We start from the raw sequence: 26,608 nt of genomic DNA on the forward strand, positions 1-26,608 counted from the left end.
TGAACAAATGGACCGCAATCCTTTAAATGAATTAACGGTCTTCATTTTATTGTACGATATGTGTATTTAGACATTAACTGTCCCTCTATTTCGACAATTAATGTCTCTTCATTTCGACAATTGATGTCTTTCGTGATGGTTTACATTTTGATTCAGAAGAAACACCGACATATCTAGATAATATAAGTAATTATCTAATTACTTCCACAAATTGATATAAATAAGTATTGTAATTTTCATAGTTATTAATACATTTCATATCAGTCTTATAGGTGGCACGGTAGTATTTCCTGGCCCATAAGGGATAATGATAGCCTTTTTAGAATTTTCCCCACTTTCTAACACCCCAAAAAAATCTACATTCACAGTTAACTGAAGTACTTTCATTTTACTATTCAGAAATGAATTTGAATATGTATCATGACCGTTTACTATTTTTGCTATTTTTAAAAACCTAAGGCCACTAGTACTTTTAGGTCTTTTATGGTGCAGTGAATACAAAATTTGAAACAATTCTCAAAACTTCATTTTCATCTGTATGTAAAATTATTTCATATTTTTCTACACCTGATTCATCCCTCAGTTTGGGAAAGTATGTTCAGTTGATACTGTATTTTTTGTCCAATCACACTGTTTAGATACATTTACCTAAGTAGGGTACACAAAAGAGCAACAAAAAGTCTTGAATGCAAATACTACCGTGCCACCTTAACCAAGCCATAACAAACTTGAAACCAGTCATGACACCTATGATGCATAGACTTCTTACTTTGGAACATATTACAATAAAGAATACTAGTCTGCACTCATTTCTTACCAAAAAAAAGAAACATTACATCCCTACCCCATCTGGCAGATTTTCACTTTTTTTTCATCTTACCATTTTTACTTAAGGAGTGAATAAAACCTAAATATATGATGTTTCAAATCAACACAGAAGTCAAACATGGTGATTCAGGAGGAATTATTGGATTGCCAACTCTGTTTATGGTTAATCTGACTGAAAGAAACAGTTTAAGCACCAAATCATGAAAACTGATATTAAAGTTCATTCCACATTTTACAGCATGCCTTATATTACTTTAAACATTTCCAGATTATGAGGGCAATACAACAAAAGTCTTTAGATTGCAGTTAACTATTATTCCAAAATCTGTTTGACAATACATGTACTAGAATATATCTCTAAGTTGACTGTTTGTCTATTTCTCATGTATGCTTTAAGTTAAATTATGTCCCCTTACATAATCAATTTGCCTTTATTGTGCTTTTCACTGTCAGAAAATCTTAACAACTAATGGTATTTGAATGGAAAATGAATAAACCATTTAATCTTGCTGATATAACATCATAAATACATTTTTTGTCAAAAATAATGTCTAGTCAATGTATAGAAACCCCTATTTCTATCTCTATTTCAGACCAATATGAGAGCTAAATGAATAAGGAAGGACCCTTTAACCACTTACTGGTTCCCTAAAAGCTCTTACTGGTGTCATGTTACATCAGAACTACAAATTAAACCTCAAGAAAACTAGTAGAGCTGTACTTGTGTTGAAAAAAATAAAAAATTATGCAATTTATTTATTTCGGTGAACATAGTAGGATGTACATGCAACCGAAGAATGTCGCGTCTCAAATTTCAGTGGTTGCACATGTGTCAGACACTGCGAAAAGTTAAAGCGAGCATTTATAATTAAAAATGTATTGCAAGTTACATAAAAATAATGAAGTTCTACTTTCTAGGTAAATTTTTACATTATTACCTACAGATCAGGCAAAACTTGCTGAATCAGCAATTTTTACTCTCAGGGGTGGAATTTAAGGCTTGTTTTTATAATAGTTGCCCTTAATCAACTTTTTATTGATAAACTTACAAATTGCATAGGTAAAAAAAGTTCCTTTATTGATTTAGTGTAAACATATATATCCCCCTTAAGGTGGCACGGTAGTATTTCCTGGCCCATAAGGGATAATAATAGCCTTTTTAGAATTTTCCCCACTTTCTAACACCGCAAAAAAATCTACATTCACAGTTAACTGAAGTACTTTCATTTTACTATTCAGAAATGAATTTGAATATGTATCATGACCGTTTACTTTTTTTGCTATTTTTAAAAACCTAAGGCCACTAGTACTTTTAGGTCTTTTATGGTGCAGTGAATACAAAATTTAAAACAATTCTCAAAAATTCATTTTCATCTGTATGTAAAATTATTTCATATTTTTCTACACCTGATTCATCCCTCAGTTTGGGAAAGTGTGTTCAGTTGATACTGTATTTTTTGTCCAATCACACTGTTTAGATACATTTACCTAAGTAGGGTACACAAAAGAGCAACCTAAACTCTTGAATGCAAATACTACCGTGCCACCTATAAATAAAGGCAACAGTTGAATACCGCTGTTCGAAATTCATAAATTGATAGAGAAAAAACCAAATCCGGGTTACAAACTAAAACTGAGGGAAACGCATCAAATATAAGAGAACTACGACACAACAGAAACACAACATTAGAATGTAGCACACAAAGAAACGAACTATAATATAACAATGGCCATTTCCCTGACTTGGTATCCCTTTGTAAATTTTACGGACGCCATCCCGAGTTGGTTGACTGTTATGGAATAACCGTTTCATAAATGATATCGGATATGTTCCTTACGTCGTAACTACAATCCCCTTCCCTTTCATGAATGTGACCTAACGAATTAGACTATTTACCGGATTTGTTATCACATAAGCAACACGACGGGTGCCACATGTGGAGCAAGATCTGCTTACCCTGACGGAGCACCTGAGATCGCCCCTAGTTTTTTTTATGGGTTCGTGTTGTTTATTCTTTAGTTTTCTATGTTGTGTCATGTGTGCTGTTTTTTTGGTTGTCTTCTTCATTTTTTAGCCATGGCGTTGTCAGTTTGTTTTAGATTTATGAGTTTGACTGTCCCTTTGGTATCTTGCGTCCCTCTTTTGGTACAAAACTACTATTGAATTTTATCCTAATTCAATCGTATTTTTGGGAAATCGTTTTAGAAATTCAATTGTGACGTCATCAAGTGAGTTGTTGACTTTGGCTAACTGGGCTGATGTGCTGGTTTCAGTTTGTTTTATGTAATGCATTCGTTTTTATTATGCAGTTAGTCAGCACTTCGGTTTGGCATGCCCCAAAACCAGGTTCAATCCACCATTTTTTTTCTTTAAAAATGTCCTGTACCAAGTCAGGAAAATGGCCATTGTTATATCATAGTTCGTTTCTGTGTGTGTAACATTTTTACGTTGTGTTTCCGTTGTGTCGTTTGTTTTCTCCTATTTTTGAGTGTGAATTCACATTACTATAAGACGTGTCACGGTACTTTTCTATCCAAAATTCATGTATTTGGTTTTGATGTTATATTGGTTATTTTCATCTGATGTTGTCTAATGCTTAGTCCGTTGCTGTGTGTGTTACATTTTAATGTTGTGTCGTTGTTCTCCTCTAATATTTAATGCGTTTCCCTCAGTTTTAGTTTGTTACTCCGATTTTGTTTTTTGTCCATAGATTTATGAGTTTTGAACAGCGGTATACTACTATTGCCTTTATTTATCATGTACATCTATTATATAATCATTTTATAAAATTTACTGTTTGCAAAATATAAATTATTCTTCATTATAGGGATTTCCTTATCCCAGGCAGAAAACCTAAGCCGTATTGGTAACAACATTTTTGAACTTTTGTTCTTCAGTGCTTTTCAACTTTGTACTTGTTTTGGCTTTCGAGTTTTTTCATAAGCGTCACTGGTTAGTCTTGTGTGGACGAAACGTACGTCTGGCGTATTAAATTTTAAGCCTGCTACCTTTTGTTAGCAATTATTCGTGTTTCTCTCTGTGCTATATTTTTTCCCATTTATTTGTATTTTAGTACGTCCGATCATGTAATGTTGTCATTTTAATGTTATATTTAACGTTCCTATTTAAGTGGGAGGTTTGGCATGACACAAAACCGGGTTCAACTTACCATCTTTTTCTTGAAATGTCCTGTACAAAGTCAGAAAAATGGCCATTATTATATAATAGTTCGTTTCTGTGTGTGTTACTTTTTAGTGTTGTTTCTGTTGTGTTGTAGTTCTCCTCTTATACTTGATGTGTTTCCCTAAGTTTTAGTTTGTAACCCGGACTTTTTTTTTCTCCATTGATCTATGAATTTTGAACAGTGGTATACTACTTTTGCCTTTATTTACCGTAGTTTATTCGGAAATATACTAGTAGTGTATTTTAATAATTACAGAACATTTTGTTATACTAATGTTCGGTATGATCTGCTTTCTAACATGTGTTAATATGATGCTCCTGTCTTTTGTAAACACGTATTATTTCTGACTGACTTATCTAATTCATACATCAGACAATTTTGAAATACTAGAAAACAAGGTCTAGATCTTTGATGAAATGTGCAAATTTTTATAGAAGTAGGTAATTCATGTGTCAGAATTTTCATTATAATATAGAAAATGCCATGTTTGATCATATTTATGATTGTATTTTACAAAAATATGAATTCTTTTGTTTGATTAATTTTTTTTCAACTTTGTCAAATAAGGGGAGGCAACTCAAATGCAAGGGCAGATAATCGAGATAGTGTTACTTTTACAATAGAATGTGTTAGGAATTTTCCCATTTTTACATGTAGCTAGAAAACGAGTCCGGTGACCCCATTTTTTCTTTTTCTTATCTGAAAGTATAATATTGAAGCTATCTTCTCATATTTTATCTCAAAATTCTATGGTGTGGTTTGCGTTTTATGGCGGAAAAATGGGTTTTCCATGCATAATCTATACAAAATCTTGACAATTTTGAACAACCTGTAGCGTGAAAATAAGTCCGGTGACCCATTCTTTTTATTAATGTTTTTAAACAAGCAGGATATGAACTACATTTTGGCAAATTATTAAAAGATTCTATGGATTATAATTTAGACACCCCATCTACCTTAAGCGGCTTTACACTCTGTTACGGCGTCTTTGTGAAGTCCTCCTCCTATTTTGTCGTCTGTCATTGGTCCGGGTTTTAGATACAGGAAAACCATTGGATCTTGTTTTAGATACAGGAAAACTATTGGATCTAGTTTTCAATACAGGAAAACTTTTGGATCTAGTTTTCAATACAGGAAAACTTTTGGATCTAGTTTTAAATACAGGAAAACCATTGGATCTAGTTTTAGATACAGGAAAACTATTGGATCTAGCTTTAGATACAGGAAAACCATTGGATCTGGTTTTAGATACAGAAAACTGAAAAAGTACAATTTCACCAATATATGAAATAAACATGCTAAAATGATTCCTTCACTCTGTTCATTGTTTAAATTTTGTAAACTGAACTCAAGATATTCGTTTCCTCTGTATAAATTGTGTCAACCAATTTTAGATATTATATTTGTTTCCTGTTGTTTAGATTGTATAAAACGAGCTCTAGATATATTTTTCCTGTTGTTTAGGTTGTGTCAACCGAGCCCTCTCTCCATGTAGATATGTGTTTACTGCTGTAAAAAATGTATCAATCAACCTCTATACAATTGTTTCCTATTTTTAAGATTGTGTCAACCGAGCTTTAGATATTTGTTTCATTTTAATAAATATACCTCATATTTTTAATATCATACATTTTGTTTTCTCTTAATTTTTTATTTATGCACTGTTGGTGTAGTACTACCGACCATTGTTTTTGAGATAGTAGCCCTATTGAAATCAAATGTGTGTCTTTCTCACAAAGAGAATATATCAATTAATTGTGAGATAGCAGCCCATTGAAATCAGACGTGTGTCTGCCTCACAAAGGGAAGGATATCTGCTAATTCTGAGATAGTAGACCCATTGAAATCAGACGTTTGTCTGCCGCACAAAGGGAAGGATATCTGCTAATTGTGAGATATAGCAGCCCCATTGAAATCAAACGTTTGTCTACCTCACAAAGGGAAGGATATCTGCTAATTGTGAGATGGTAGCCCTATTGAAATCAGACGTGTGTCTGCCTCACAAAAGGGAAGGATATCTGCTAATTGTGAGATGGTAGTCCCGTTGAATTCAGACGTATGTCTGCCTCACAAAGAGAATGATATCTACTAATAATCACAAAACTTTTTCAACTATGATCACCGACGCATCCTTTCTATAAACTTGAACAGTTATCGTATCAGCTCAGGTTTTGTCAGATTTCCTTAAAAGTATCCCCGCATGAATGTAAACTGAGAGTCTTGTATGTTTTAGAGTTCCAGGATAAATATCATTTTTTTTTTTAACTTAATATATATTACATTAGTTTTCAATTTATGAAAGAGGTGTTATACCCTAAACAGTAATCGTCAATATGTCAAACGAAAAAGGACAGTTGGTCATTTTGATATACCTTATCATGTGATATGTTAGGTCGTTGTATCCACGATACGCTGACAATTTGCGTCCACGCGCGTTTACTTTTAACAATAAACGTGCGTTTATTTCTTTCGAAACTAAAAGACGTGCCTTTTTTTCAACGTAAACACGGAAATCAGTGCGAAAATAAACGCCCGTTTACTTTTTACAAAAACAGGTGACGCACCTTTTTTTTTCGCGTCAACGCGGAGAAAAACGCGAAAGTAAACGTCTGTTTCCTTTTGATGTTTACTGAAATTTCGGTGTTTTAATTACGCAGAGTTAACGCGGCGTTTACAGGAAGTTCACGCGAGTAAACGCGGCGTTTTTCCGTCCGTCTACATGTAATGCTTAGTCTTCACCCAACTGTTTTTGCTCATTGTAGGATGATGTTTGTAACCTTTAGCAAAAATTAGTCATTCGGTCACTACTGGAATGATGATCTTATCGATTATCATAAACAAATACCTTCTTTCCCTTTTTTAACATTGTTAATCACCGAGAATATAAGGGCTTATTATTCTTACAAAAGACTACAGAAAAATAACTCTGTAAAAATCAGCTGAATATTTTAATCATTTTTTTATTGTAAAGGGAAAATTAAACTTCTCAAATTAAAATTGGTGCTATTCAACCAATGAAAATGTTCAGATAAATTGTGTGGTATAAGTATTTTTAAAGTTTTTATATTTTTTTCAAAAGGTCAGAGTAAATATGTTGATCACATTTTATGAGCCAATTTATCTCTATCTTCCTCGGGAAAAGCTGACCTTAGGTGAAAATGGATATTATGCTATGAATATTTCTGTTTGTAAAGCTTCTCCATCATTGAAATACTCATAAATCATCGGTATACATTATTACTCTATTTTCCTAATGAAAGTAAATCAAATCTTTGGACTCACCAAAACTACAGAGGCCTTATTTTATGATTAATCAAATACAATCTCGATCTGTTCCTCCACATAACTAATTAAAACATTGTTAATATGGCAACATATAAGTAATATAATCTTAGATGAGTAGTTACTTTAGTTTTAAATGGTAGATATAGGAAGATGTGGTATGAGTGCCGATGAGACAACTCTCCATCCTATAAACAATTTATAAAAGTAAACTATTATAGCTCAAGGTAGGCTTTCAACACGGAGCCTTGGTTCATACCGTACAACAAGCTGTAAAGGGCCCAAAAAATCACTAGTGTAAAACCATTCAACGGTATACTTGACGAAACGTGAACATCAAAAAATGCTTTAACAATAAAACCTCCACAATAAATGAGAGAGCAAATGTAAGGTAGACATTTGAAATTCTACTTAACTTTTTATACTCATATAACTCAGGATATTTTTCTTCGGTTCCTATACGTCACTGCCTGTCAAATATTCCGCTATGAGCGACTGACAATGTTATGGTAAGAATACGAAAATTACGAAAATCCACTAAACACTACACAAAAAAATAAAGACTTAGAAATAAGAAACTTACTTCAAACATCAACTGAATTATAGATCAGAGCTACAATAGACAAACTGTTACACAATTGTCCCAGGTTAGGGGTTTGGGATCCCGCTTACATGTTAAACCCCGCCACATTATGTATGTACAAAAATGTAGGAGCCTGACATTCATTGGTTGTAGTTTAATGCAGTCTAACATTTATTTTTTCGTTTATTTTTTTTTTTTTTTTTACACTTATTAGCTACAGGCCGTTAGTTTTCTCGTTTGAATCGTTTTACATTAATTTTGTGATTTTTGGACCTTTCATAGCTGACTAAGTAGCTGTTTATTTCTGTGTCATTTGGTCTCTTTATGTGGATTTATCTCATGGGCAATCAAACAACATCTTCTTTTTTATAAATCTTTATGATTTTGGAGTAGTGTTGCTGTCATGTCAACGGTTACGTGCCAACTTTGTTTATACAATTAAATACTTTACCTGTGGCCTATTAACAAACGGTCTGGTTGGAGCAGGTACAGGTTGCTGAGGTTGTCTTCCAAATGTACCTTTTCTTTGGTATCGATAACCTCGTCGGTCATTGGTATAGACACATCTTCCATTTAGAGGCTGTGTTGGTCAAAAGTTATCTGACAGTGGTCGGAAACGGAGGAAATGACGATCGCCTAGACGTCGGAATTGGTTTATCTACAAATTTATTTGTAAAACAATAGTGTTTTATTTTTTTATTTTTTTATTACAGCAACAGTCATAGATAGACGTATATGTGTCTGAATTGGTTTATTAATGAAATAATTCGTAATGCAATAGCTAAAGAAGTGTTTGAATAAGTTTTTCCACTAGACGAAAAAGACAATTGCAAAGAGATATGAAATGGTTTAGAGACTGTCTTGAGATTGTAACACAGTGATGACTGCTATAACCATATTCATGTAATATATACGTGTTTCTCGTTTCTCGTTTTTTATATAGATTAGACCGTTGGTTTTCCCCTTTGAATGGTTTTACGCTACTAATTTTGGGGCCTTTTATTGCTTTTTGTTCGATGTGAACCAAGGCTCCGTGGTGAAGGCCGTAAATTCACCTATAATGGTTTACTTTTTATAAATTGTTATTTGAATGGAGAGTTGTCTCATTGGCACTCATACATTGTACCACATCTTTCTATATCTATTTGAATATTTTACCGATTATGTCTGTTTTGTTCGCGCATCGTTGTAAAAATAACGGATTTTGATGCGACTGTAATAAAAGTGAGAGGTGTAGCGATATAAAACAAGCTTCAATACTCCATGTTCTACATTTGAGAGTATCTGTTCCAAGTCAGGAATTGTTGTCCATTCGTTTGATGTGTTTTATCCTTTGATTTTGCCATTTGATTAGGGACTTTCCGTTTTGAATTTTCCTCAGATTTCAGTATTTTTGTGATTTTACTTTTTATTTACAAATAGATTTGGATGGAACGAAAAATAATCATGAAAAATCGCCTAGGTGCCTGAATTGGTTTATCTATGAATAATAAAAATTAGTCACACATTCATACATAACTTAGGTGGCTTTTTTAGTTTCCCTTTTGTGATTTGATTTTTGTTTAATTTTGAAATTGTTTGATTATTTTGGGTTTCCTGCATTTTGATTTCAGCACCAAAGCTAAAAAAAAACATTTTTGAAATTATCATACTGAAGCACCTATTACAAATAAGATGTAAGCATCATGTCTTTGGGTTTTTTTTTACAGCATAATGAGCTGTGTCTTATAGAAATCCACTTAATGTAGGTATACACATATACATCTACATGTAAAAGACTCTGATTGATTTTTGAAACATTCTAATTATAATTAATGATGAATGATGTTTGTTTTGCTGTGTTCTTAACTCAACTCTATTTGCAAACTGTTACAGACTTGGCATATAGAATTTTTCGGCACAAAACAGGTTACCATGTATTGATATTTATTTACATGAGTTCGATGTCTTTTTGACCCAGCTCGATGAAATTCAATGTTGTTTTTCTAGTTTTCATTACCATTACTGTTCCGTTACAGTGTTTGACCGTACGAGTTATGTATTTGCATGAAGTAATACAGTAAATATATTTATCCTCTTATCACCTGTCTTTCAGAAATTCGAATAAGCTCCTGAAATATTGTCCAGATTACGCTCTCAAAACATTGAGGGGTTGTCAATCCACCGTAATATCTATAAAATACTTTAGTGGAACGTGGAAACAGGGATCTTAAAGAAAACGTTTGAATATCCACATGGTCGTCTGAAAAATAATAAGATAAAATGTTGTTTGGTTAAGTTCAGTCGCATTAGAACCAATCATAAAATAAATAGATAATTAGATACTGCAGTGAGCATGAGAACCAATAAAAAAACACAATAGATAACTAGGTAGTGCAGTGAGCATGAGAACCAATAATAAAATACAATAGATAACTAGGTAGTGCAGTGAGCATGAGAACCAATCATAAAATACAATAGATAACTAGGTACTGCAGTGAGCATGAGAACCAATCATAAAATACAATAGATAACTAGGTAGTGCAGTGAGCGTGACAACCAATCATAACATACAATAGATAACTAGGTAGTGCAGTGAGCATGAGAACCAATCATAAAATACAATAGATAACTATGTACTGCAATGAGCATGAGAACCAATAAAAAAAAACAATAGATAACTAGGTAGTGCAGTGAGCATGAGAACCAATAATAAAATACAATAGATAACTAGGTAGTGCAGTGAGCATGAGAACCAATCATAAAATACAATAGATAACTAGGTAGTGCAGTGAGCATGACAACCAATGATAAAATACAATAGATAACTATGTACTACAGTGAGCATGAGAACCAATCATAAAATACAATAGATAACTATGTACTGCAGATGACATAAGAATCAATCATAAAAAAACATGAGATAACTAGGTACTGCAATGACCATAAAAACCAATCATAAAATATAACAGATAATTAGGTACGGCAGTTAATAAAGATGTCAGAGAAAAGTCGGACTGAAACACTGATATGATGGCTATGGGTAAATATATATTTTGTATCAGGTAACCAGAACATTATTTTAGCGTTGTAACAAGGTTTTTTTTTTTTGGAAGAGGATGTTATTTTTTTACACAAAGTTATGACAACGTGAGATGATAACGTTTTAAAACTCGGACATGACAACGGAAGACAGCTTATAATTGGCCATACTGCCATATGGGAGAGGTCTGGATAAACACATGTATATTACCAAATCAACCTATGATACTTTAATGGTTGGATGTGTTTGTTGTATTCTTGTCGTTGTTGTGTTGATGCTTGGTTTTTTTTTTTGTGTGTGATTTTTATGTATGAGTTTGATTATTTTAATTTTTTATTCATTCTTTGATTGAGAGGGGGTATTTTATCAATCATTTTCACTGATTTATTTGTTTTTGCTTTGGCATTTAAGAAGAGAAAGTTGATTCGGAGATCACAAAATAAAGTTCGGACTCGCCGTAGTTTTATGTTTCTCAATGTTTGTGTTCGTTTAGACATTCATTTCTTCAGTAAATTCAGTTTGCATTTGCAGCATCATGATATTTCCTTAATTATTCATTTTGATCTAAACGTTTTAAATGTGGGATGGTTTTTACATACTTAACACGGCTGCACAAGAGTTGTTAATAAGACAATAACAATCAAAACCAAGGAGTAAACAAAGATTCACAAAACAAAAAGACATTTACATCAACAGTTAAATAATAAATAAGAAACAACACGAACTCCACTAAAAAACGGGAGTGAAATCGGGTGCTCCGGAAGGGTAAGCATTTCCTGCACCATATACGGTACCCGTCGTGTTATTTCCTTTTTAGTTCGATAATGAAGGAAGGTTATTATGACTGAGGAAGATATGATTTCTGACGCACTTTTGTCATAATGGTCAATTAGTTCGTGATGGCGATCGTAAAATTTCTTGAGTGATGACCTTAATTTGATTGATAAATTCAGCATTACAAACGTGAGATTTGGCAAGCTTGTCTGAAAAATACTTGTCGGATTTTTTTTTAAATTTGTGCTTTACGAGATAAGGTTATGAAAATTATGTACCTCCATTATTTAGCGGGTTACAGCTTAAAATTAAAGTGTATGTATATGACTTATATTTGTACTTTAGTGAGTATATTACTAAACAAACCACGTATTTTCAGTAATGCTTGCTACGAATTTGATCAAGTTCTGTGTAAGAGGTGTTGATCATATAAATCAAAGCAGATATTACACAGGGAAACTTGAAGTTCATTTGCACCAATTTCACGAGAATTTAAATTTATGTAAATCTCACTTGAAATCACCTTGAGTTTCACCTCACACAAGCTTATACATTCACATGTAATTAGTTAATGTGAGTTTCACGTAAATCTCATGTAAAACAATTGTGAATTTTACGTAAAATTCATGCAAATTTTTCATCAAAGTAAAAATAACATCTATATTTCCGAATTTTATTACAATTGTAAAAAAAAATCTAATTCCCCAAGCAAATGTTTCATATATAAGCTTTTTTTAGGAGAAACTCATGTGAGATTTCTGTGAAATTTATATGATCAAGATTTGCATATATATATACTTACACTATTAGGTAAAGTACCATCTCAAATGATTTAAAAGATGTTAGTATACTCTTAAAATTTTTGAATACTAATAACAAACGTCTACAGACATATACACGTGTACTAATGTTACCTTCGTGTCGTATATCGCTCATATGACTAATCAGTTCGTCAAAGGCAGGATTATGAGGACCAATCTGAAATAAAATGGGGCACGGTGAAAAATTACCAATTTCATGCAATAACGGTGTGATTAACATTGAAGGGTACCTATGCTCCTAGTGCTTATATAGGCATTTGACATGCCAATTAACTTGTCAACGTTCAGCACCAGATCACGTACACCTAATCTTGTCATATTACACAATGATTTGAATAATGAAGGTCAAATTGCACCTGTACGCGTGACAGTGGGGAGATGATTTACAGGTATCCATTTGAAACATTGTATTTGGAAAAATGCAGATGACCTTTAATAAAAAGTTGCCTGGCGGGTTTTTTCAGAGTTCAATTTTTTAGTCGATGGGGATAATCTAAGTGTAGAGCGTATGTTAAGGCAGTTCATAACACTTTATAATGTAATCGCAACAGTTAAACAAATATTTACAGTTATATTTAATGGTGCTTAACTTTAGCGGGCTGTATAATATAAAAGTAAAATACAAAACATGAATCTTTTGATTAGCCGAACATGTCACAGATTTTAAGGAGAGAACCACTGACAAACTTAAGACATATTTAAATGACATTTAAGATTAATAGTCAAGATGGTACATAACACTATAGGGAGATAACTCTGTAAAAATCAGATGAACGTTTCTTGTTCGAGAAATGTTATGTGCATCGATGATCAAAACAGGTGTTAGTCAATTGGATATTTTGTTCAACAACAATTTTCCGATATAGTGTGTGGTTCATGTTTTTTGAAATTTATATATTTTTGTCATATGGTCAAAGAAAACATTTTGTCAAAATTTTATGAAAATTTAACGAGACAAATTTATGTTAGTCAAGTTGTTAGGTACCACCTTAAATGTTTAGTATTTAATGCCTACAATATACGTACGTCGAATAGAAACGACAGCACAGCGAGGCCTCCTGTTGCATTTTAAGCTTCTTCAAATATTCTGTATCTCTGTGAGTAGGTCACAACATGCATCTAAATTTACGAAAATACTAAAAGTTATAAGAAAACATTTAACATAGTAGTGATGGTTAATTGTATATAATTGCTGCTAAATATATAAATAAGAATAGAATTTACCGACGAACAAAACTTTTAAATTTACCTCCATAGGGAAGAATCTACCATTTATGTCGTGTTCTGATCCGCGGCTGTCCTGTGATCCCCAATGGAAGTGAAACTGTTGAACAGTATAAGGACCGGGAAGACCTCCGCCATTTACTACCAGACGGTTGTTTCGTCCTTCAACATCAACTTCAGCTAAATAAAACGAAATATACTATTAGATAGATGGTAGTTGAGAAAGAAAAAAAACATGCTAAAGTTGTTCTTTCCTTTGGCATGTTATTCGATGATTGGTCGAAGTTGCAGTAATGAGCATATTATCCATTATGGATTTTTAACTAGACCAACTAGTTATATACTGACCTGTTCAGCTAGACCCATACGTTATATACCGACCTGTTCAGATAGACCCACTAGTTACATGTATATACTGACCTGTTCAGCTAGACCCATACGTTATATACCGACCTGTTCAGCTAGATCCACTAGTTATATACTGACCTGTTCAGCTAGATCCATTAGTTATATACTGACCTGTTCAGCTAGATCCACTAGTTATATACCGACCTGTTTATATCATATTTACCAGAGGTCAATACCATTAAACAGATTGCAGGGTAAAGGTAAAAATTTTGTTTTTGTCTAAGTAAAAAGATTGTTCTGAATTATTTTTTCTAAATCATATCCGTTCGTTTGGTAGTCTTTGTAAATAAATGCTATAATAATATATTTCTTAAATCCATTATTCATTTTCCTGATTTATAAATTACCTGTGTGTCCATTATTTTTAAGGGTCAACCGAATATTGTTTATATTATTCAGGTCTCTCAGGTTAAATCTGCCCAATCGTTGATTCAGACGTACTCGGTTGGTTTGTATGTCGATCGGAGATTGACGCCGACCACCACATGTTCTATATTCTCTTGGCCATTCAGCAGGAGCTAAAGAGGAAAGATATAAACCGTGTTATGATTGGTTGTATGACGAGCGGTGACTAACATATGGGAATGTTCAAGGATTTTTCCCGAGGAGTTATTTTGTGTATGCGCATATTCCCGAACAGTATTTTTTTTTATCTACGCGCATATATACCCAAACATTTATTGTGCCTACGCTCAATTGGCTTTTGAGGACAACACACTCATAATACTATCTTCATTATTTATAAGGGACTACTGTAGTCAAGTATGATAACAAGAAATAAATGGCATATCATTTTCTATATCAATATCATTTTTCGACTTATTAACAATAGGCCCTCGACTATCAATAAGACAACTCTGCACAAGAGATCAAAATGACACAAAAAATAACAACTAAGGGTAACTATACGACCTTCAACAATGAGCAAAGCCCATACCGCATAGTCAGCTATAAAACGCCCGAAATGACAATGTCAAAATATTTAAACGAGAAAACTAACAGCCTTATTTATATACAAAAAATGAACGAAAAACAAATATGTAACACATAAACAAACGACAACCACTGAATTACAGGCTCATGATTTGGGACAGACACATACAAAAGTAATGTTGTGGTGTTAAGCATGTTAGCGGGATCCCCACCCTCCCCTAACCTGGGACAGTATTATAACAGAACGACATAAGAACGAACTATGTACAAACAGTTCTTTTTTATAGTACTTAGGCTGCATTTCTTTCTAACCAAGTTTTATAAACGTTGTGTCGCGTTTGTTGTTGTTTTCTAAACGCTACAAAAGTAGAAACAAAAACATCGTTTAATAAGTCTTTACTGACCCTGTTTGAACTTTCAATAATGCATGCATATGTTGTTGGTAAATAGACTTTTTACAATCGTAGAAACAAATACTTCGTTCAATCAGGTTGAAGTAAGAAACAAATGTAGCGTTTGTACGAACAAACGACAAACGACAAACTGCAGATGCATTTTTATCGTTTGCATAGTTTGTCAAAATTTATGTAAATTTTGCAAACGAATGTTTGAAAAAAAAAATATCAAAACATGTGCGCGCTTAGCAGTAATTTGCATCGTTTGTGTTGGAAAGACATGTACCCTATGTTTTTTTTTTTTTTGTGTAAACCCCTGAGGGTTTACGCAGTATATATTGGACGATGTCCGTAGTCTTTCGGAACATCAGATGTTATTCGGAATACATCTGTTCTTTCCATGCCCACCTTGCATATACATGCGCTATAGCTTATTAATTTACCTGTTGAAAAAGCATCAGCATCTTAAATTTGCTATAGAGAGGATGCATAAAAAGTAAAATAACAAAAATACTGAACTTAGAGGAAAATTTAATCGGAAAGTCCATAATCACATGGCAAAATCAAATAACAAAACGCATCAAAAACGAATGGACAAGAACTGTTATATTCCTGACTTGGTACAGGCATTTTCAAATGTAGATTTATTAAGACGCAAGCTACTTTAATTAGCATTTGAATACTTCCTTGCATGCAATTACAAGCTGCTAATATTTACTTTCAATATATGCGTAGATACATGTACGTTATATGATTTTATGTAACCAATACGATTTATATTCGAAACGAGATTTGTTAACTAAAATCTATAAAAGAAGTATTACATGTACTATCATTTTATTTAAAAGTATGAATCTAGGCTGAGACTACTATAACACATGTGTTATAGTAGTCTCAGATCTAGGGAATATGTACATGATGTACAAAACAGGCTAATTTTTTTCATACTGAAATTAAAAGGAAGTCTTTCTTGCACTTTCTTGAAATTTTACGTGTAGGATAGACCAAGGGCGTGTTTACATAATCTAATATACGTCCTCGAATAGACTGAGGTAAAAAACGAAGATTTTTCAAAAAGAAATATTGTTTATTGAAAATAACGTTAAAATTAATTATGAAAGTATATTTCCGTTTTATTTTCATTAAAATTGCAAATTTAAAGTTATTTTCTTTGTTTAAATATTGCAATGTTATTTACTTTTTATTAAAACAAGGAGGTCACATAACCTCTGGATCCTTTTCGTCTGTGTGTGACTGATATTCAATATGAAGAAAAAAAAGTAAAACTGAAATCTTAATCTAAAATATATTTTAAAATAATACATTTGACCATGCAGATGTAAGAAATAATACTTCAAGCAATAAAACAAGGAATCAAATGTGCCGCTTTAATTACGGCTGATTACATTAAAATTAATCATGCATCTAATTTTAGCAGACTGAACAGGGTCGGCGATAAGATATCAAATATAAAAAAGAAGATGTGGTATGATGTCAATAAGACAACTATCTACAAGTCCGTATACGTTAGTTGCATGCCAGAGGAACGCTTAAGCAAGCGTTAAACGCGCGTTGCATAAGTTTGAAGTACGTCGAAATGCAAAGGTATACGCTGGGTAAACGCTTTTAATCAAGGAAATTTTTATGGAGCATAACAATTTCATTCAGCTCAGGCGTGCAACTAACGTACACCGACTTCGTCAATTTATTCTGTACGTTTGGTGCAGGCCGGTATTTACGCCAATGTGTGACGCCGGCATTACTAATGCCGGCTTTGGAGTGTCTGGGACGTTAAACTATGGGGTATTTGTTTTATACCGGCGTCACACATTACTAATGCCGGCGTCAGACATTGGCGTATATATTGACGTGCACTAGATGTACAGCGAAAATTGACAAAGTCGGTATACGTTAGTTGCACGCCAGAGGAACGCTTTGAGCAATTGTTAAACGAGCGTTGTATAATTTTGAAGTACGTCGAAATACAACGGTAAACGCTTGGTGAAATTTTTATGCAGCAATAAAAAATTTCATCCAGCTCAAGAATGTGTCTAGCGTATACCTATACGCTACACGCACGTTATACATACTCTACAAGCGCGTTTAACGCGCTACAGATAAGCTGAGTCACGTTTAGGGCACGTTGTATACGCTTCGAGATCGTACTTTAACTAAAACGTATGCATGTGTGTTTGCAACAAACACCCCATAATAGAACGTCGAAGATACGACCGGGACGCGTCTCAAATATGTTCAAGAAACTTTTTTCCTTCGTAGTGAGCATTCCATTTACGTTAGACAAACGCCAGACATACGCAACCATACCTTTCTTGAACGCCCGATAAACGCTTAGATACACTTCTCGTACGCCCAATACACGCGGTTAAAGCTCGTTGTGCACACGTTACAGATATGATTGACAGGTTCAATGCATCCAAAATTACTAGCGTATTGGTAGCGTATATGATTTTTTTACGTCGGAGCACATACACGTTGATGTGTGACGCCAGTACAAACACCCCATAATTTAACGTCCCAGACACTCCATCAGCACGGATTCTTCACAACACCACAATACATATAGTTATATTTTTCAAACTGCTTCAAAACCTGCTGTAACTCTTTTATGAGTCATTTTTTTATCGTTCCAGATACGACCGGGACGCGTCTCAAATACGTTCAATAGACTTTTTTTTATTTCGTAGCCTACATTCCATCTATGTTAGACAAACGCCAGACATACGCCAACATACGTCACCTTAACGCCCGATAAACGCTGAGGTACGCTTCCCGCACGCCCAATACACGCTTTAAGCTCGTTGTGCACACGATACAGATATGATTGACAGGTTGAATGCATCCAAAATTACTAGCGTGCATGATTTTTTACCCACGGCCGACGTACGTTGGAGTTACACGCTGATGTGTGACGCCGGTATTACCTTGAGCAAACAATCAATGTCAGTTTTTAATTCTTATACAACAAAAGTAATATCAAACAATACATCTTTATTAAACAATTTTCTAATATATAATGCCTGAGACTACTATAATGCCAAACAAGCATTTGGGTTTACGATTGCATTTCTTTTTTTTAAAGAAAGCAACTTGTTTTTATTTTGGGTCTAATATTATTATCCATTGGCAAGTAAGAGAAACACACATATATAAATATATAACTCGTACTTGGATTCTCTGTTCAATGTATAGTTGTTTAAAAATAAACAATACATCGTCTTGTCAAACTCGAGCACAATACCTTACAAACAATCGTTTGCATGTCTGATAAAAACCACATGACTTACGTATTCCGTCTTGGTATCCCCACGTGTTACCTGTAATATATATAGAAAAAAAAACAATGAAAATCTAGAAAATCTTTATAGACTAATCCAAAATATCCTTGTCGACTCAAGATTATAAACCAAATAGGCCTTAAAGAAAAAGTAGCAAGATCCATGCTATTTTACAATATTATAAAATGGCGGATTATTGGAAGAATAGACGACAAAATTCGTTCATAATTAATAGCAAAAACCCGTTTCAAAATTAAATCAACTGTCCAAAAGTAAATCTGTAATTTACATGACTTGCACCTAGTAATATAACATTTTATAAAAAAAACATTTGTATCAATATTAAGGAATTGAATGTTTCTTTATTGTTACTTCATTGGGGTGTAAAAGCGTTGATCGAAGAACATTTTGTATATATTTTTTAATATATATCACTTATTTGTACCATATGTATACTATACCATATTTTTACTTTAAATATGCATGTTTACTATCAACGTGAATCTCGACTAAAGAGCGAAGCGAAAGGTTGCCAACTTCGTTTCATGAAATTGGGGCAACGGTCAGGAAAAGTTGTTTTAAAATGTAATAAAATTTCACTTACCGGTTAAACCAACGAGTCCATGCTCTTCCCAGATGATTTTCCTTATTGAATTTGGATATCCCGATATAATATAATACCGTTTTAACACTTTTATTTCATTTTTTCCGCAAATGTAACCGGGGGAAATTAGATGAGTTCCGGGGTATATGCAGGGAAAGTACACATACGAGAATTTCGAATGTATACATTTCGAAAATCTCTTACTTTTTCTACCCTGGAACTCATCTAATTTCCCGCGGTTACATGTGGAGTTATCCTTCTTGAGCTGAATACCACACAGATGTCGTTGTATTGTTACTTCCGTTGATCGAAGTTGAATGGAGTAAAAAAAGCAACATCACTTGCAGAAAAAATGAAATAAAAGTGTTAAAACGGTATTATATTATATCGGGATATCCAAATTCAATAAGGAAAATCATCTTGGAAGAGCATGGACTCGTTGGTTTAACCGGTAAGTGAAATTTTATTACATTTTAAAACAACTTTTCCTGACCGTTGCCCCAATTTCATGAAACGAAGTTGGCAACCTTTCGCTTCGCTCTATAGTCGAGATTCACGTTGATAGTAAACATGCATATTTAAAGTAAAAATATGGTATAGTAGTATATTATATGGTACAAATAAGTGATATATATTAAAAAATCTGAGATTTATGATAATAAGGGGGAGGGACTATGGGGTGCTCATAACAAGATCCTGTCCTCAAGCACCTATGCACACCTTCAACGCAGTTACAACCCTATGAAATTACTTAGAGAAGCATTCAATACTTATGGTTACATCTTTTTGTTAAAATCTTTAAAACACGATTACTATCAAGTTTTTTTCTTTTATTTACCTGCGTATTTTATTGTAGAAGAACGTGCCATCATGGAGGTTATAATTAATTTATTTTGAAATGGAGTTGATTTTAGAATAACGCGAGCCAATCAGAATAAAGTATTGTAGTGAAACATACATCTAATGTAATTATAGTGCAATATAATCTAAAGACGGTAATGATTTCGAAAGAAGTGAGAATTTTAGGAAATGTTTGACATAATTTTAGCACTCATATATATATGTTACAGGGAATTTGTGAAATCAGAGATTTTGTAACATCACTGGAATTTCAGGGAATTTGTAAAATCACTGAACTAATAAGTGATTTTATAAAAACCTTGAAATACTTAACATCTTTTTTTTTACATTTTTACAGATTCACTGATTAAATTCAGGGAATAATTTGTAAAATAAATTTATTCATTTTAATTAAGAATTTCTGTGAAAAAGCTTACAACAGTAACACTCAATAAGTTTGAGGTTAATCTAGCCTTTATTTTAATATTAAGTGAGCTGTTTTCATGCACTATACAACTGACATACTGTAGAATAATGTCTAAGGCGCAGATGTCTTTAAATCAAGAACAAACATACACACAAAAAGTTACTTCAAATAATTGAGGTAAATTTAAAATGCAACATATGAAACCCGTTGGAAAATATGATATCACTACCTTGTCTGACAGAAAGTTGCTGTTTAATATAGGTTTTTTTTCTGTCTATACTGTAAAAAAAACCAATTATATAAAATTTTTAAAATCAAATATAGAGATGGAAAATTAGGTTGATTGCTGTCATAATAGAAGAAAAACACATATGTTAGGTATAATAAGAAATTGGGTTGGTAAGGGTATGTGATCCAGTGGCAAATATTACATTCATATCAGAGCAAGATCATCTTATTGCTGCATGAAATTTGATATATAAAAAGCAAATAAGTGTTGTATTATTAATTTGATGCCTACAAAATAACATTTATATTAAAATAAAATAATAATAAAGACAACAGAAAATATAGGTAAGAATAATTTGTTTTGTATACTTGCATGTTTATGAATAGGTTCTAACCAAGCAAAAATAAAAAAAAAGTTTTACTTACTTTGGTCATATATCAGATACATATATTCTATCACAAAGTGATAAAACTTTGGATAAGTTTTTAAACTTTCTCTCTGAACTCTTTAATGTAGGAATGGAGTTCTTCATTACGGGGATTTGATAAAATCGTTAAATAACGCTATTCATCAGAGGAAGATGTTTTAAAAATGTAATGTATGTCTTGAAGACATGTACAGCATAGTTCAGAAAATTCACATATCACAAGGTCATGGTAGAGTGACGAAATGGTATTAAAAGTGCGCAAATAGAAAGTGTGCAAATGTTTCTTACAAAGCTTTAGAACTTTACAAGGAACTATGAGAGGAATGCTAACTAAAAAATACGTAGAACTGCTACAGTAAACTGAAGGCATTGTCTTTAAGTATAAAATAAGCAAAGATTTAAATTTTCCGAAGACAAGTTGATTTGATTCAGATATGCATCGAAAAGCAGATAATTTTGTAACAGTAGATGTCACCCAAACTTGTCATGCTAAAATGAATAGTAACAGTGCATGGTGTAAATATCCGTTTAAATGCTTTTTTAGTCATTATCATTATACATTAGTGCTAGCTCATAGTGTTTATTAACGAAAATATGTCAAAATCATTATTGATCAGTAGTCTTTTTTTAATTAAAAAAAAACACATTTCTAATAGAAAGTTTTACTTAATTGTAATCAGGGATTTTAAAAAATCCCTAGCTCTATTTTCAGTGATTTTGTAAAATCCCTAACAATTTCAGGGATTTTACAAAACCACTGGTCAGGAACTGTTAGTGATTTTACAAAATCCCTGATTTTACAAATTCCCTGTAACATATATACCTCTTCATTAGTTAATTACTGTATATATACACTAATAAATGTATGATAAAGTTAATGCATTGTAATTCGCAAATATCATAGCATTGTTTCCCAAATTGACATCGATATCATAAAAAAACGTTTTTTAAAACCCGTCTGCTTTATTCTTAAGACTGTATAAAAAGAAACACTGTTATTGATTCCATCCTCTTCATTTGAAAGGTGGTGGTTAGTTGTCTCGTTAGCTATCATATCACATCTCTTTCTTTTTATACAGTCTTAAGAATAAAGCATACGGGTTGGAACATTAACACGTGTCGTTGTAACACAATAAATTATAAATGAACCAAAGTCTAAAAAACATTTTGAAAAACATGAAACTGTTGAAGATCTTCCGTTTGTTTAACATCCTGTTTGCATGATTTATGGTGTGTTGTTTTTTTAGAAATAACTATTGGGTCAGATATTTGACACACACCCAAACAAAAAAGATTGAGGAACAAATAATGGTAACAAATGATAAACAAATCGTATGATTTCTTTGTGATTTCTATTTCTTAAATTTTATGTTCATAAGAAAGGTAATGATTTTGTTTATCACTGTGTATACCGTGGGTTACTCGTGTTACTGTATCTGGTCAACTAAATATTATCTATTTTCATCATTGTCAAAGTGACCTCTTTATAATATGAAATTTATTCTTTAAAAGTTATTTGTAAAAATAATGAAGATCTTACCTGCGTCCCCTTTCACAAGAACAGAACAATATAATACAGAAATCACTTGAAAAGCTACTAATTTTATCACAGACATTTTTTGTATGGACATGTACAGTTTAACTAATGGATAGTTATGCATGTATATTATTATTAATCATGTATCTATCACTATTTCTGACATTTTTTATTGAATATTTTTCCTTTATATGTACACCTACAATGTATCATATCTAATTGTTTCTTTTGTAGACACACACACACACACACACATATATATATATATATATATAAATAAAAAAAATCACATGTGCAGATGTGTATAGTCATAAAATAAATTTGAGGTAGGGCCAATTTGTCGTGATTTTTTTTCACAGAAGGGCCAATTTCAAAAAGTGCCGACAGAATAGAATTTACTATAAAAACAAAAAATAAAAATGCTTTTTGATCAATATATCGATTTACATATATTATGATAAGTGTGATAAATAGTTAATTTAACTCTCAAAAAGGATGAAAGTCCAATATGCGGAATTCATGGTGATTTTAGGTGGGGAAAACAGGGAATCCCCCCCCAGAAGGACATTTCAAACCAAAAAAAAAGTTATGTTTTTGTGACTGTTGTAATTTATAGTACTTTTTCCCTCAAAAATGAAATTGGTTTGGTGTGTCCTTATTACATAAAAAACAACTTTTTAATAAAAAAAAATTGAAACATCGCTAAATTGTATTGATATAGCTCCTAAATAAGACAGAATAACTAACCGTCGCCGTGGCTCCATCAGTAGAGCGAGCATAGAACTACTAATCAAAGACTGTTTTGAAGATAAGGTTCGACTCTCGCTTAGACTTTTTGCATTTTTTGTGTTGTTATATTAAATTTGAATGTTTCTACCATATATTTCTTCGGATGTTGGCTTAATTCATAGAGTCATTCTGGTTCATTTTGACTTTATAGTATACTAGTATACAATTTCATTAAAGAAAAAATAATGTATCGCTGTGCCTTCCCATGACTGTCCATACTCTTGACTTAGTTTCTATTCAAAGTTTACATTTATTACATATATGCAAGAAACATGTGCCGTCAAACTGATGTCGGTGCCTGTACATTATTAACCAATAACACGAGCATTTATTATATAGCAATGAAGCCCAAATGCTGCGTGTGTAATATACACATATCTTTAAATGAGGCCATTGTATACAAGTTTCAAAACTACACAAACAATTTTTTTCGAAACCTTTTTTGAACATGGTATTATGTGTAACAAATGCATTCAATAGCAATTTTGTCGCAAATTCACTAACTGTGTAGATACTAGTAATGACATGTTTACCACCGTCCCTGCACCGGTACCTAAGTCATCAGACCAACTCCACAGAACAAATCAATTACACTACAAATCGTGATTGTAGGTAAAGCATCAAGAAGCTATTGCATGTGTATCACAACGAAGGGCCGATTTGTTAAAATGCCCGAAAAGGCCATATAACATGTGTTAGTAACGCAAGGTGTTCTATGACCAACTGATGTAAATAGTTAGCAAAGGTACCAGGATTATAATTTAGTAAGTCAGACGCGCGTTACTTCTACATAAGACTCATCAGTGACGCTCAAATCAAAATATTTATAAAGCCAAACACGTACAAAGTTGAAGAGCATTGAGGATCCAAAATTCCAAACAGTTGTGCCAAATACGGCTAAGGTAAGATGTTCTCCGGTTAAAATATATATTATCTTATCTTATCTTATAGACGATAAAACCTTAAAAGACAAATACAGATATACATATATTCAAAATGAGAAAAACAGCATCCCATTTGAATTTGTTCGATATTATTTGGCTTGTTGACAAGTTACGTGGAACTGTACCTTATACGCATAAAGGGGGTTAACAATTAAACAAAGTCAATATAAAAATTCAATAGTCTTGGCCTTTTTTTTGGTTGGAATACCTTTCAAGGTATAAAAATAAATAATGTGACGTATGTTCATGTACTATAATTAGCATCTATCTGGCTATTTAAAACATGATTTACCTATCTTATCGAATGAAAAGAATTCACGGGAAAATGGCTCTAGCTCTTTATAAAATAAAAATATATATAGTTATCTTTAAAAAAAAGTTTTACTAAAATATGAATTTAGTGTGATTCCTAGAGATGTATATTTCTGCATGATCTTGATCCTTGATCTTTTAACATAGTAATCATTACAACAACTGTCTTGGACAATCTCAGAATCAAAGGTCAGATTGAACAGCTTAATGTTAATTGGCATCACATCGTCATCACATCGTCATTTGTATCAACGACGGTTGGTTGAACACATGGAGGTCGGATTAATATCAACGACGGTTGGTTGATCACATGGAGGTCGGAATATCATCAACGACGGTTGGTGGATCACATGGAGGTCGGAGTGAAAATATCAACGACGGTTGGTGGATCACATGGAGGTCAGAATAATATCAACAACGGTTGGTTTATCACATGGAGGTCGGAGTAATATCAACGATGGTTGGTGGTTGACATGAATGTCGGAATAATATCAACGACGGTTGGTTTATCACATGGATGTCGGAATAATATCAACGAAGGTTAGTGGATCACATGGAGGTCAAAATAATATCAACGACGGTTGGTTGATCATATGGAGGTCGGAATATCATCAACGACGGTTGGTGGATCACATGGAGGTCGGGGTAAAAATATCAACGACGGTTGGTTGATCACATGAAGGTCGGAATAATATGAATGACGGTTGGTGGATCACATGGAGGTCGGAATAATATCAACGACGGTTGGTGGATCACATGGAGGTCGACATAATATCAACGACGGTTAATTGATCACATGGAGGTCGGAATAATATCAACGACAGTTGGTTGATCACATGGAGGTCGGAATAATATCAACGACAGTTGGTTGATCACATGGAGGTCGGAATATCATCAACGACGGTTGTTGGTTGACATGGAGAACAGAGTAATATCAACGACGGATTGTGGATTACATGGAGGTCGGGATGATCAAGGACGGTGAGTAGATCACATGGAAGTCACGGGTTATCAACGACGATTTGTTGATCACATGGAGGTCAGAAATATATCAACGACGATTGGTTGATCAAATTGAGGTCGAAGTAATATCAACGACGGTTGGTGGATCACATGGAGAACGGAGAAATATCAACGATGGTTGATGGATCACATTGAGGTTGGAGTAATATCTACGACGGTTGGTTGATCACATGGAAGTCGTATTAATATCAACGACAGCCGTATAAATTGCATTACTTTTGAAGGATAGGGGTAGGAGTTGCAGACAACCAATTTGATTGTTGGAGTTGACAACAATGTTCGAAGGAGCAGTTAACCGGAGTCGGGGTTATAAAGACTGTTCACAGTAAGTAGTCGTCTATTTTTCTTGTATTCCAATGTTTTGATCCGTGATGTTTTACAGCTGAGTTATTCCATTCAAGAACATTTTGAGCTTTGAACTGCTGGACATTCAGATGTTAAACTGTTGAAATAATATTGTTTATGATTTTTTTTGCAAGGCCGCATTTATATTCTTATCGATTTAAAAAAAAAATTAAATTATTTTCAGAAAGGGTTCCTTAAGATATATATAACAATGTTAAATCTGAAAATGTTTGCTCTTCCCTCAGCGGTATTCAAACCGTAATATGTTTATATATAAGTACGTCTAAGCAAGTGAAAGTCTACGACAGATCATAAGAGAAGGCAATACATATTATATCCATAATTCATATATTTGAATCTAAATATACGCACAACAATGT

General features: G+C 33.0%; 1 protein-coding gene across 1 annotated transcript in view; it reads right to left on the minus strand.

The window, feature by feature from the left end:
- The window catches only part of LOC139526738 (carbonic anhydrase 14-like), a 30,948-nt gene extending 10,724 nt beyond the window's left edge, over positions 1-20,224 (minus strand). The window contains exons 1-4 of the mRNA XM_071321902.1: positions 20,194-20,224; positions 18,761-18,790; positions 14,475-14,645; positions 13,745-13,899 (exon numbers count right to left, since the gene is read on the minus strand). Coding sequence (XP_071178003.1) covers positions 13,745-13,899; positions 14,475-14,645; positions 18,761-18,790; positions 20,194-20,224 — 387 coding nt within the window. The remainder of the gene's footprint in view (positions 1-13,744; positions 13,900-14,474; positions 14,646-18,760; positions 18,791-20,193) is intronic.
- Between the last annotated feature and the right edge of the window lie 6,384 nt (positions 20,225-26,608).

The sequence above is a fragment of the Mytilus edulis genome, chromosome 6 (assembly GCF_963676685.1).
Source record: "Mytilus edulis chromosome 6, xbMytEdul2.2, whole genome shotgun sequence".
NCBI classification, from domain to species: domain Eukaryota; kingdom Metazoa; phylum Mollusca; class Bivalvia; order Mytilida; family Mytilidae; genus Mytilus; species Mytilus edulis.